The sequence below is a fragment of the Barbatula barbatula genome (assembly GCF_947034865.1).
Source record: "Barbatula barbatula genome assembly, chromosome: 1".
Taxonomy (NCBI): Eukaryota; Metazoa; Chordata; class Actinopteri; order Cypriniformes; family Nemacheilidae; genus Barbatula; species Barbatula barbatula.
The window spans coordinates 11,624,835-11,637,906 of record NC_136766.1 but is presented as its reverse complement, the minus strand read 5'-3'; the positions used below and the strand labels follow the sequence as shown (position 1 = coordinate 11,637,906).

Here is a 13,072-nt window from a genome sequence, read left to right as displayed (position 1 = left end):
GCCCTCTACTGGAGTTCATGGGCACTCAAGCTGACGATCGTGACAAATGGGTACCGCCGTTGTTTGTTACTAACATTCTAGAAAATATCTTATTTTGTGTTCTGCAGAAGAAAGAAAGTCATACAGGTTTAAAATGACAAGAGGGTAAGTAAATGGTGACAGAATTTTCATTTTTGGATCAGACATTGACTGAGCCCTAATCTACCAAAAACAGATATTAAAGTGTTCTTTCAATGATAAAACCTAACCAACATTACATTATAAATGTCCACAAAATAGCCACATCCTTAGGAGTTAGTGTTGCTTCTGTTGATATGAATAGACCTAACTGTAACAAGCAGGATATTTCATGCTCGGCAGAGATAATTGTTATGAAGACTACAGAGCGGGTGCGCAGATGCTGGTTGGTGTGCACCTGCTAATCACAGCTAGCACATCTGCTGTACACCTCGCCGCATCACCTTTTCCATTCTGCCAAGAGTCTTTGTGTTAAACCCTTAAAATGTCTGCCAATTCACCACACCAGCAGCTTTCTCATGATGGCTTCCTAGAATTTGTTTGTTTTGTTCTCCCATGTTTGGCATTGTTTCTACACATGCAGTTGGTCTGTCCTCAACAGTTGTTGTTTTGTCCATCACTTTTTTTCTATGATAGTTTTATACTTGCTGCGTTTGTCTAACATTTAATGAGAATATAAAAGCTCCTTTTATCAGCTGAGGGCATGTTTTTTCCATTCTGTCTCACAAGTGCACTCTCAGGAGTTAGTACATAGACTGCAGATATAATGTGCAATTTTGAGACTTGAAAGGGCACATTAGAGAAGGAGTGCCTCAAAGGTGGTGTTAAACAGAATGGTAGATCCAGACAAAAACTATTCTCTTGTCTCGTTGTGTTGCACACGTGCATAATCACAACACAAAAGAACACAGTCTAACATAATATTATTTTATTGTAATTTATTTATTACTCAAATTTTTGTTATACATACACCATGAACTATTACGACAGATGGTCAAATTTCATCTAACTGATTCGAGTGCTGATGGATGTCTTTTTTATGCAAACGTCTCCCACCTATGTTCATACCCGAGGTCGATGGCCTTGTTAGGCATTGTAGAAACAATGCCAGACATGGGATAACAAAACAAAAAATTCTAGGAAGCCATCATGAGAAAGCTGCTGGTATTATAAACAACTAATATTTGTATGTTTTGTTACACTTATTGATCAAAAATGCAGAACAACACAATGTGTCAGTTTGGCACTTGATTTTGCAAGCTGTAATCTGATTGGCTGGCTTTACACAGTATATTTTCAGTCTGACAGTTTTTTCCATAAGGTGCCAGCTAGATAATAAGTGCTTTTGTAATCACGTCTTTGATTATCACATAATTATTACAAATTTTCATTAGAATGATCACCTTTATCTATTCACATTTTTACACCATTTATGTTACTATTATTGGCCATACTAGTGTTTATGTGAGATCTCCTTTAGGTGGAAGCAATAATGCATATTAATGAAGTTTTCAAACATACCTTGCAGGAGTGACGTTGCTGTGGTGACCGTCTCAGGTACACCATCCTTGCTGTAAATTGACTGCAGGAATTCTGGGACACAATCATTCTCGTCTGTGATGATTACTCGCACCTGATAAAAAAAACAAATGAAACACATTGGAATAACTCTAAGAAAGGTGAAAATCGTTATAGAAACAAATAGACCAGTTCTAGAATTCTGAATTCTGATCAAGGGAAGTACTCTATCTTTCTCAGAGGAAATAGAATTAATCACTCAATCTTACATCTTATTTTTTTATAACTAAACCAGTTTGGTCTAACTCGCTTTTATTCTACAAAAGATTTGGTGTTTAGCAGTTATGTTCCTACTTAACTGGACATCTAAATGTCTTTAAACATCACATAGACATTTTCAGCGCACTCCCTATTTGTTCCAGAAGCATCAGGGAGACTCATGGGGCACCAGAATTAATCTGAAAGTTTCTGTCTGGAGGAGGAAAAACACAGTTTGAGTGCTTTCTTCCCTGACACTGTTCCTCAAGCTCCCTGGCAGTTGCTAAGTCACTTTAATAACCTCCACACTTCAATTTCAGAGAAGGAGAGATGAAAATAGACCAAACTAGTCTGAAAACGGTCGAAATTGAGGAGACAGATCACAGTGTTACTCATATTTCTAGCACTAACTGAGACCATAATCCAGAATCGCATGAAATAAAATGCCTTTATATAGGTTTGAACCAAGACAAACACAGGACGGAATAAGAAATCCTGAGGGAGACAGTAGTCATATACGATCATCCGAGTAACTGTTCAGACTCTTCTTTTATAAGTCTTAAAAGTGTTATTCCCTGTGGTTAAACCAGATTGCTTATTTTTCTGTTGATAGAAAAACTGTACCAAGACTTGTTGATCTCTCTTAAATGTCTTTTCTATCTTTTGGTGCCATATTAAGACCCTGTCGAGGAGCCTTGCTGCAGCCTGAAAGATTGGAGCTTGTCTATAAAATAAGGTAAGATTATGACCATAATTGGTTTTCTGTTACATTTGACACATTGTTAATTCAGTAATTTTTAAATTTTATAAATAAATTAGATTGTTCTGTTTTGCTTGGGGTTTGTGCTTTGATACAGTCGCACAGGGATGCTGAAACTGAGATGTGAGGAGAGAGTGATTTCAGGTTGACAGATGGGCTGCTGTGTGGTTGAATGCTAAAAATGCAACAGGCAAAATTTCTCTCTGAACAGCGTCTCATGGGACTGAAGTCAAGAGCGTCTGCCAATATTTTTTGCATTTCTTCTCCCCTCTTAGAAACATCGTGGCAGGCATTGTTATGTGACATTCCCCCGGCCAGAAGCTGGGTCCTTGGACAGCCCGCCTCAGGCCAGAACAGATGCATGGATCACCGAGCAGCCCAGATCAAGCCTTGATGAGAAGAGTCTGTGTCCTCCAGGGTAATGTTATTGTAAGAGGCATGAACAGGACTGCTGGGCATCTCTTTGATATCGGCTAAATTGTTGCCCTTACATCTCCCACAGTGCTGCAACCCTCTCATTCATCTCTTTTAGTCAAAGTGACTGTAATTTCAGTTGAAGCCATAAATAACTTGAATATTATTATCTACAGTATATGTCTTAATTAATGGCCAAATGGTGTTCAGATTTAACATTTGCATTGAAATGACTCTCAGCTCACGTTTTGCCATTCTGCTGTTTATATTGTGTGTATTTTGCCACTCTGTCGCCATCTCTGTTTGAACATAAAATGTAGGTCATGTTACGTAATCGTTAAATCGTACCGGAAAGCAAAACTTCTAAATCGTTATTTTAAGCAAACCATTGTGAGTTGAGACACTCATTTTTATGTACTTGCACAGTTGGTGACTTTTTTATCCCGAAAAGCTAAAGATCTCAGCTTTCGATGCTTCAGTTTATAAATAATATAAAAATATATACTATAAATATTTCTTATATTCACAAATCCTTTCATTTCTAATGTTTTTTTAATGCTTAGCTCACGTCAAGTTTCTTTATGTCACAGTTAAGTATTTCTCCTGTCACTGTACAAGACTGACATGTTTTGCCATCCAAATTGTCATCAGAGCTGTTGTAAAAACACCATCAGACTGCTAAAATTAATTTAATTCTTCAACAAGCTGATATAACAGTGAAGATAATAAGGTAAAGTACAGATTAAATGAGCACCATGTAGCAAATACCTACTGAAGCAATTTCATTAAAAAACTATTGGTGGGACTCAATATCTACAGTAAGGTTTAAGTGATAGTTCACACCAAAAAAATATTCTGTCATCATTCACTCACCTTCGAGTTGTTCCAAATCTGTAAAAGATTTTTATTAAGAAGGGCTTCTGTCATGATTCTGCCGCATCGTGTCATGTTTCTCTTGGTTTAGTGGCAGGATCATGACAGAACCTTATGTTTAGTGTGGAGAGAGGCAATTATTGTTGATTTGGCTTGCCATACGCTCTCTCCGGTCTCGTCTCCTCGTTATTGATTCATGCCCTACACCTGTTCCCCTCTTGATTTGGTCCCTTATTTACTGTGATGCCCTTGTGTCTTCTGTCTTGTGCTGGTTCATTGTGGTAGTGTGGTGAGTTCCTGTTAGTGTTGTGTAGTTCTTGTAATGAGTTTATTTTTAGTCTTGTTTAAGTGTATTAAGTCTTAGTCATGTCTTCTCATGTTATTGTTTCCATCCCTGTTTTGTTATGTATGTTTTGTATTTATTATTAAACGTCTTATATTAACCCGCATGTCTGCAACTGGGTCCTTTGTCCTTGTTTCACCACCCCTTTTCATGACACATTGATTACCATAATAGGAAAAAGTATCTTAAATATGTCTTTGTTCTGTTGAACCTAAATATATTTTGAAGAATGTAGATACTTTTGACTACCATTGTAATTTATCTATTTTAGAAGTGGATAGGGTCCAAGAACTGTTTGATTACAAGCATTATTCCAAATATCTTTCTCTTTGTTTAACTAAACAAATGCATCTATACAGTTTTAGACAGGAACAACTAGACAGTGAGTAATTCACTGCAGATTTTTCATTTATGGGTGAACTATCCCTTTAAAATTATTAATATAAATCTAAAAGTTAAAATACAGACCCGTAGCCAGGTGGGGTTCGGGTGGTTCGGAAGCCCGACCCCTCACTGTCAAAGGTCCAGAATTTCAGTCCATTTTCTTGTGGGAAAATGTTTTACTAATCGTACCCATTTTCACGTAATGACACACTTTAAGAAGTTTAATATAATGGGGAGTGGCATATGGGGACATTTTTGTTTGAGGAGAATATATAGATTAAAGTTGTTATTTTAGTTTGTTTTTCACACAAAGTTTTGTTGTCGCTTGAAAAAATTGAGCCACTGTGAGCGGATGGACCAATTTAAATCACAATATTGTTCACTGCTGTCCCTCTTCTCACAAATCAATCAGTCATCCCTCCTTCCAAAACGCTCTGATTGGTAAAGCTGACCCAGTCTGTCGTGCTGCTTAGAGCGTGTGTATCAAGATGTCTCATCCATACCGTATCACAGAGATTCCGCTTCTCAGGCTGTCGTGATGGTCGGTCCCCCTCTCAGTGCACGTGTATTCATAAGCTTTGGCTTTTAGCAATAAATAGTAACAATGGCATCAACTTCACTTCATCAGTTAAAAACATGAAGATCGATCGAAGTGTTACGGAGGTCTGCTATGTGCAAATGTCAATCTTTGTTACAGATCGCAATCCTACTATGGCGAGGGAAAAAACATTGGCCCGATTGGTGTCAGACAGACCGGTTTTATAAATTAACACTACTATCACAAGCGTTAGGACGTTTATTGTTTTAGAACTATGCGCGCACACACACACACACACACACACACGCACACACACAATAACAGTGTATTACACATTACTGCTTCACAGCCGATGTTTAAATTCATGGAAGCTGTTGGTTATCTTAGAATGTGTGTAGCGGAATTCATATTACCAGCTGTTGGACTGTGATGAAAGTGAAAGTAAGAAAGAGTGAACCAAACACTACTCCAGCGGCTCATCCTTTTCTATAAGGAAGGCCTTGCCCCTTTTTTTGGCGTATTCCTTTGGGCGGAGGTTATAGTGACATAATTTACCCGAGAAGTAAAGGGCTGTAGACCGATTCCAGCTGCTCTCTGTGGTCCTTGAAAAGCAAATTCACTTGGCATTGAGCTTGGAGCTTTATCATTTTGCAGATATTATTTATGCTCTAACAGCAAAAATACACACTAACTAAAGTTTGAAAATAGGCATCAAGGGGAATGTCACCTTTAAAAGTAAGATAAAAATTTGGGCTTTAAACCCAACGTTAATTTGTTGCTGGTTTTTCCTTGACACTCACCTCCGCAGCACTGCTGAGACTGTCCTGGTTCTCACTGGCCCTCACCAGCAGCAGATAACGGTGCTGATCGCTTTCATAGTCTACACTGCGGGTCAGACTGATCTCCCCCGTCTCCTGATGGATGTTGAAAAGACTGCTGGGATTGATGAGCAAGCTGTACGTTATTGGCAGCTTTTGAAAGGACATTGCTGGAGTGACTATGAAACTGGATGAGAAGAGAGAGAGAGAGAAAATAATGTTGACCTGGTGTTCAGAAAATTAATAAATTTAAGATAAATACAATTCTAAGTGTTCAGCGCCAAGGACTTTTTGAGCTAAATTGGCCATCTGTGGCACATAAATTTCACAACTGTTTCAATCAAACCAACTTTCAAGAAGCACTTAGTAGGAGCCTTTTATATTTCAAACCCACTTTCTGTGGATGCATTTAGTCATAATGACAGAGGAAGTGAAAAGTAAGAGAGAAAAAATGCTAAAAAGCAGAGGATTGTGCGTTGGGGGAGTAATGTAAAGAGAAGAAAATGGAAGGGATTTACCAGAGGCTTATATTGATTTTGTGTAATGTGGAAAAATCATAATTCGCTCTGTATTAAGCAATGTACACCCAAAAAATAATTTCTATTCAAATAAGCCAATGCAATACAATTCCTGAACATTCGTTCACAATTACATTGGGTACACTCCATTTAATTCTGAAATATGGAAATGTTCTCAATCCGCTTGTGTTGAGACTACAGAAATGTAAATTGATACAAGCATTTTTTTAATCTAACAAATCTCTGCCGTTTAATTAATTTAGTGCTCGACTAAATTAAAAACTGATTAATTTATTGTATACCAGTAGATTAAGCAATAAAGTCATATTGATAGTATTGTATTATTAAAGAAAAATACTGTAAAACGATATTGTAGAAATGCAATGTACTGAAGTTATATTCTTATGCCATCTGTAAGTTTTAAAGAGTGGGAGTAGTACTGTAGAGGCATGTGGTCTGATATACTGTGTGAAAGTGACCTGAGCTCATGTTCCACTCAGACCGTCACATCTTTATTGCATACTGTAGAAAGAACTCAACAACTACTTGGAACAACTTGAACTGCAACATGGCAGTACAAATCCTTTTCGATAGAAGCATCTAGTTTGTGTTTATTTAATTCTCTAAATATGACTATTACATAGAAAACAGTGTGATTCAACTAACCTTAATACACATAAATACTAGTAATAATAATGGTAAATTATGAATACAAAATATGCACAATACACAGACATACAGTATATCATGTAAACACAAACATTTGTTCTAGATGCGATTAAGGCTGGAATACACAACAAATCTTTTGCACAGATTGACAAACTGGATTTGTTGCAGAAAGTCTGCGATAGTCTGAAGATTTTATTGCGTAGTGTGTGATGCCCTGTTTTTCTCTGCAAACTTTCAAAAACTGTGTGATGTCTAGTTCAGATTTTAAAAGTCGTGTAGTGTGCTCCAACCTAAAATTGGGATTAATCGGTAAACTGCCCTTCTTTCTCAAAAAACTGAATTCACCAGTTGGCTCGGCATGGCGGAGACCAAAACGTTTGGGGACAAGATTAACATCACCACACTTCGGTGTCATGAGCTGTATACTTCTAATCCTAACATGGCTGGTTAAGTGTATTTTTGCGAAGATAAAGCCTAACAGATTCATTTCTGAAAAAATGTGTTGCCGCCAATACTGCAGCATATATACTGAAAAAGCAATTTCATAAAACTACAGGTAGAACAATATATATAAATAATACCATGCATATTTAATCACATCAAGCTACCATAAAAGGATTTAGTTGTATTCCACATGGATTTAAGATAATTTGCTACAAGGCAAAGCTTGATCTGTGTGTGTCAAGATAATCATTCTTCCGTGTAGCAGCCTCACGAAAATCATTTCACAGTGACTCATCTAATATCAAAGGGCTTAACAATTAACAATGACTGCACCTGGAAACAACACACAGAATCTATTTGTCACCTAAAGAGCAACCGCAAGTAACAAATCCATTAAACTAAAAGCCAAATATAAAAGGCATTTTGTCGTATCAGCTGAGTTTGCCAATGCATGCCACTGAGAGCCACTGTATCTATACGGACAGAACAAAGCTCTGATGCACATGCATCTTTAATCCCTATCACTGTACCATGCCATAGTCAAAGACCATTATTTCATTAATTTTGCATGTAGTACACAATGACTCACGCGAGCTATGCATCAATGAGAATGAAATGACACGTAGATGGCTGAGTGTAAGTGTAGCATGATTTGTTGCTATTATTTGTTAGCCTGATGGATAAGTAGTGTTCTTGCAGCATGGGACATGCATTTAGGGTGTGCTAGAATTACAGTATGGAAATAAGATCGGTTGCATTTATGAGGCTGGGTGTGTTTGTGTGCATGAGCTTGCTAAAGCTCCACTCACGGCTTTGCTTCTGGCGTGTTCTCGGGTATAAAAATTGTATAAGACACGTTGGTGAACTGAGGAGCTCTTGGACCCGCAACAACAGACACTATGCCAGGAGGACCGCGGCTGCCCTGACGGTCAGCGGCCACCACGGTTAGCAGGTATTCTCTGTCTCTCTGCAGTGGTAGACCTGTGGTCCGCACATGGCCGTTTTTCCTGTCCACCTCAAACCTCCCGTCGCCTCCTGATATGTAAATACACATATTGATCTTAACATTGCACAGTAAACATTTGCAGTAAAGCTGACATAAGGCAGATGGAGAAGTTGCTTACCATCAGACAGGAAGTACTCCACCTCCCCATTGACGCCCTCATCAGCATCTCTGGCTTGAAGCTTATAGACCAGTGTGCTGGGAGGAGCACTAGCAGGTACCACACTTAGATATGGGAAGGGTACCATTGTCCATTCTGGGGCGTTATCATTTACATCCAACACTGTCACTTCCACCCGCACTGTATACCATTCTGAACCTGAAATAGAGAAATTCAATGAAAAATCTGAAAGATTAAACAAGAGAAACAAGATTTTGCTATTTTAATTGCATATTCTGTTCACAAGACAAACAGCACAATGTCATGTGTCAGAGCAGCTTCTGCCTCCCAGTTCCGAAATGTTTTGATACTTATTTTCCATAAAAATGTTAGCTACAAAACATCACAGACGCAGGGACACGTTTACATGCAAGTTGGAGAGAATGGCTGATACTAATGAGTGGAGTGTTTTCCTCATGGCAGCGTTTGCTACGTTTAGCTGCTGCCTCGCCTCATTAGACATTCCTTCTTTATCACAATCATCGTTTCGCAAAGCGAGAGAACTGCAGACAGCTTCGCAGCACATTTATGCAACACACACCCATCATGGAAATGCAAAGCGAAATTGCAAGAACAAAAGAAAAATGTGTCGGCATAAAACTTTACGGCTATGGAAACAACACGCTGGGATCTCCTCCTCTCTTTTGTTTCCAGACTCATTCAATCAGTCCCTCAAAAGCATCTCCCTGTTTCCCGTAAGATCATTTTCGCCCAGAATCCTTCTCTTTCTTCGAAAGAAGTATAAATAGTGGGTTGTCTGTCAGAGTATGTGTGGAGTGACAGAGTCATGGGCTCTTTGATTCCGCAGGTGATTGGCCCTTTCATTGCCTGTGACAGCACACCTGCTGCCTCACACGCGGCGAGAGACACGGCGTAAGGACAGAGGGAAGAGATTGAGCGAGTGTGAGAGGTGGGAGCGTGTGGGAGTTGGTGGGGGAGGCAGTGAAAAAGATTAACTTTAGCTCTGGGTTTGCTTCAATATACAATTATTATTAATAATAGATTAATACATAGAGAAAGTGGGCAAGAGAGACAGATTAAGATTGAAAGTCGGGATAGATAGTTGGGCTGCAGAAGTCTGCAACTACACTGAAAAGTTTATACTTCAAATTAAAAATAGTTTAGAGTTTTGAAACATTCAAAACTGAGAAAAGTTACGACATTAAAAGGAAATATTAATGGTTGACCTAGCTACACTCTTCAAAAGACAAACAAGGCCAAACATTCAGTTTTATCACAAAATGTTCGCTAAAACTTTCTCATGTTGGGTTATCACAAATCATCAGCTATCATCCATACATACATACTGTATATACATACACATATACAGTATATAATGAGCCACAAGGAAAATAAGCAGTATCTAGATGTATTGCGGCCATTTCATTCCAGTGTCTGTTGAAGAAGTGACAAAGTCATCAAACAGCAGTGTGAAAGACTGAAAAAACACATGACAAATGTGATAAAAATGGCACATAAAATATGAATCTTTTGGCTTTTCCTCAATACCTTAATACAAATACCAAGGCTGTACAGTGTGACATACTGTATATGTCGCACAAAAAACGGCTAAGAATACATTTAATAATGTAGCACGCATGCGCTAAAGTTTGTACGTCTGAAAGCATCTAAAATGAAACAACACTGTTATATTTTAGCATCAAAGTAGCCACAGTTTGACTATTCGTATTGGCTGCTTTTCTTTATTATTTGGCCATCCATTAAAAAAAGTTGAACAAATGTTTGATTTCTAATTAAATCAATGTATAATGTATGTAATCATAATAATGCTTTTATCTACAACAGTAATTTCAGACATTTAAGCATACACCTTGGGATGAAAAGTTAGCAAACTTTTGACTGGACCTGATAGTCTAATGCAAGAACATTAATAAGAAAAGGGTCATCCTGGGTGTGCCACAGACTGTCACTCTTGATTCCAGACAAACTTCTCCTGAAGAAGAGTGATGATTCTCAGCATCAAACATCAAAAAGAAAACCATCTGCTTGTCACCTAAGGCCCAATTTGTTCATACTGAGCTCCAAATCTATGTCATTAAAGGAATTTACTCAGATTTTTACATCAAGCACATTAACCCTCAACCCATTAGAGATGAGTTTACACTGTAAGGCAAAATAAAACAACATGCTCCTAAATGCTCCCATCATCACATTCCTAACATCAGGGTGCCTGTGCTCAACATGACCTGCCAATCAGAAGCCCAATCTGAGAGATGAATAGAGATGCTGAGAGCCTAGAGGGAGAAAAAGGAGCTGGTGAAGGCCTCTCTTGAGCTCTGATAGATAGATCTATATGCTATGCCATAGCAAGAGGACCATCAGCAATCCTCCAAAACATCACAAAACATTATTCACACTTCCTGTTTACCGCAGTCGGTTGCTTTGGAAAGAGAACATTAAGCCATAAATTCATATTTCACCTGTATGATGGAAAACAGAAGGGGATTGTTGGGTAAAACATATGCGGGTTCGCGAAACAGAGTGAAGGAGGATAAAATTTACCATCCAGAACAAGGGAAGAAAGCAATGATGAAAAAGCCAAGAAGCAACATTGTGTGTTTAAAGACAATGTAGCCTACGGCACTGTTGGAATGGCCCTGAGGTTGTTATGGAAACCGAACTCGGACAACAGTAAGGAGAATAAACAGGCTTACAAATGACTGTATTAAATCAATGTCATTAAAAATGAGTGCAGACAAGAATCGTGGTAAAAAATAGATGCGGATCTAAGCGGTGGAGGAAGAGAATTAACCAGCATTTAGAGAGAGGGCAACACAAGAATTGAACTGTAACGTTTTCCTACCCTAAAGATGCTCTTAATAATAAGCAGGTTCAAAAGAATGATTACACACATAAATTATAAACCAGCGACAGAAAAACACTTCAGTGACAGAAAAACTAAAACTACAGGTCACCAAAGTGTACTAAGCACACAATACAAATGCACAGTAGAGTGTACACTTATGAAGTATATCAAATGTTGGACAGAAAACGAAACAGAGGAATTCACTAAGGGAACTACAAGTTACACTCTCTCGACCCTTTATTTTTGCTGACAGAGAGAGCGAGAGATGCAATTTGCAGTCGTCTGCATGGAGGGCATTTTTCAGGGCACATTCTGAACTCAGCACGTAAGCTAACTAACAGTAGCCCTGCGTCTCTGGGGTTGGGCAAAAGAGCTGTCTCACAGCAAGAACTGACAACTATGGAAGGCAAAAGAAAATAGGGAGAGACATGATGAGGAAGTGTTGGAGAAGGAACTAGGGAACGAGGGAGAGAGAGAGAGAGAGAGAGCTAATTAAATACTCTCTCAGAGGATTACAAAAGGGCCATTTGGTTCCCACTGCGGAATTGTCACTTTCATAATCTTATTATAAAGGGTTAGGTAGTCAGGTTTCTTTTTCCACATCAAACTTTCAATTAAAGAAAAGACACAGCAGAAAATATACAGCGCAAGAAAAAGCTGCCAGAACAAAATTGCATATGCAAATTGAAAATGACAGTAGCGCAAAGGAAATAATTCTGTGAGTAGAAGCATACAAAAGTACACACACACACACAGACACACACGCATGTACTGCTTTTTCTGAGATGGCAAAATTCCATTTCTGTCTAGTTAGCAGATTTCTAAAGAATCACTTCTAGACAAAACCATTTTAATTCAATTGTGATACAAGAACCATATAGTGGAGCTTTTGTAAGGCCAGGAAAACCTTAGCCACGGTCACGGCCACAGCATTTGTGTGTATATAGTATAAATAAAGATTTCTGACTTATCATTGAAGATAATGCTGCATGTTACAGATGTAACATCTCAATTATTTCCCATCGACATTAATTTGATTGAATGGAAACGCCTGCATCTCAGATCTTTTTCTGAGTAAAAAGACCCAGACTTCAAAGAAATGTCTACATAGGAGTTATAAAAAAGATCTCAACAAAGTTGTAAACTGAGCTCATATTTCTCTCCAATTCCCAATTAAAGATCAATATGATTAAAGATTTCAATATGAAAATTTCTTATTAAATGTACCCAAATTTACCCAAATTCAGTTGAATGAAAAAACTATAAAAACCACGAATAGCTCAAAATTGAATGTAGAGCTATTCGTGATTTTTATAGTTTTTTCATTTGTTTCTAATTTTATTTCTCCTGGGCAGCTTTAGGAGAAACATCTGAGACTAAGTTGATAAACATACTGTATGTAGCACTATGGAGAAAACAACATCCTCCAGACTGGCATCCTTCTACAGCAACTAACACAATATTATTCCCTAGAGAAAATCTGACTCTAGTCAGTCAAGTTTGCAGCTTTTATCATTTCTGAAATGT

At 38.1% G+C, this 13,072-nt stretch overlaps 1 protein-coding gene across 1 annotated transcript in view; it reads right to left on the bottom strand.

The window, feature by feature from the left end:
• The window catches only part of LOC306900317 (neural-cadherin), a 182,499-nt gene that overhangs the window by 101,501 nt on the left and 67,926 nt on the right, over positions 1–13,072 (bottom strand). Inside the window, exons 2-5 of the mRNA XM_079467146.1 lie at positions 8,680–8,877; positions 8,365–8,590; positions 5,907–6,111; positions 1,540–1,651 (exon numbers count right to left, since the gene is read on the bottom strand). Of these exons, the coding sequence (XP_079323272.1) occupies positions 1,540–1,651; positions 5,907–6,111; positions 8,365–8,590; positions 8,680–8,877 (741 nt within the window). The remainder of the gene's footprint in view (positions 1–1,539; positions 1,652–5,906; positions 6,112–8,364; positions 8,591–8,679; positions 8,878–13,072) is intronic.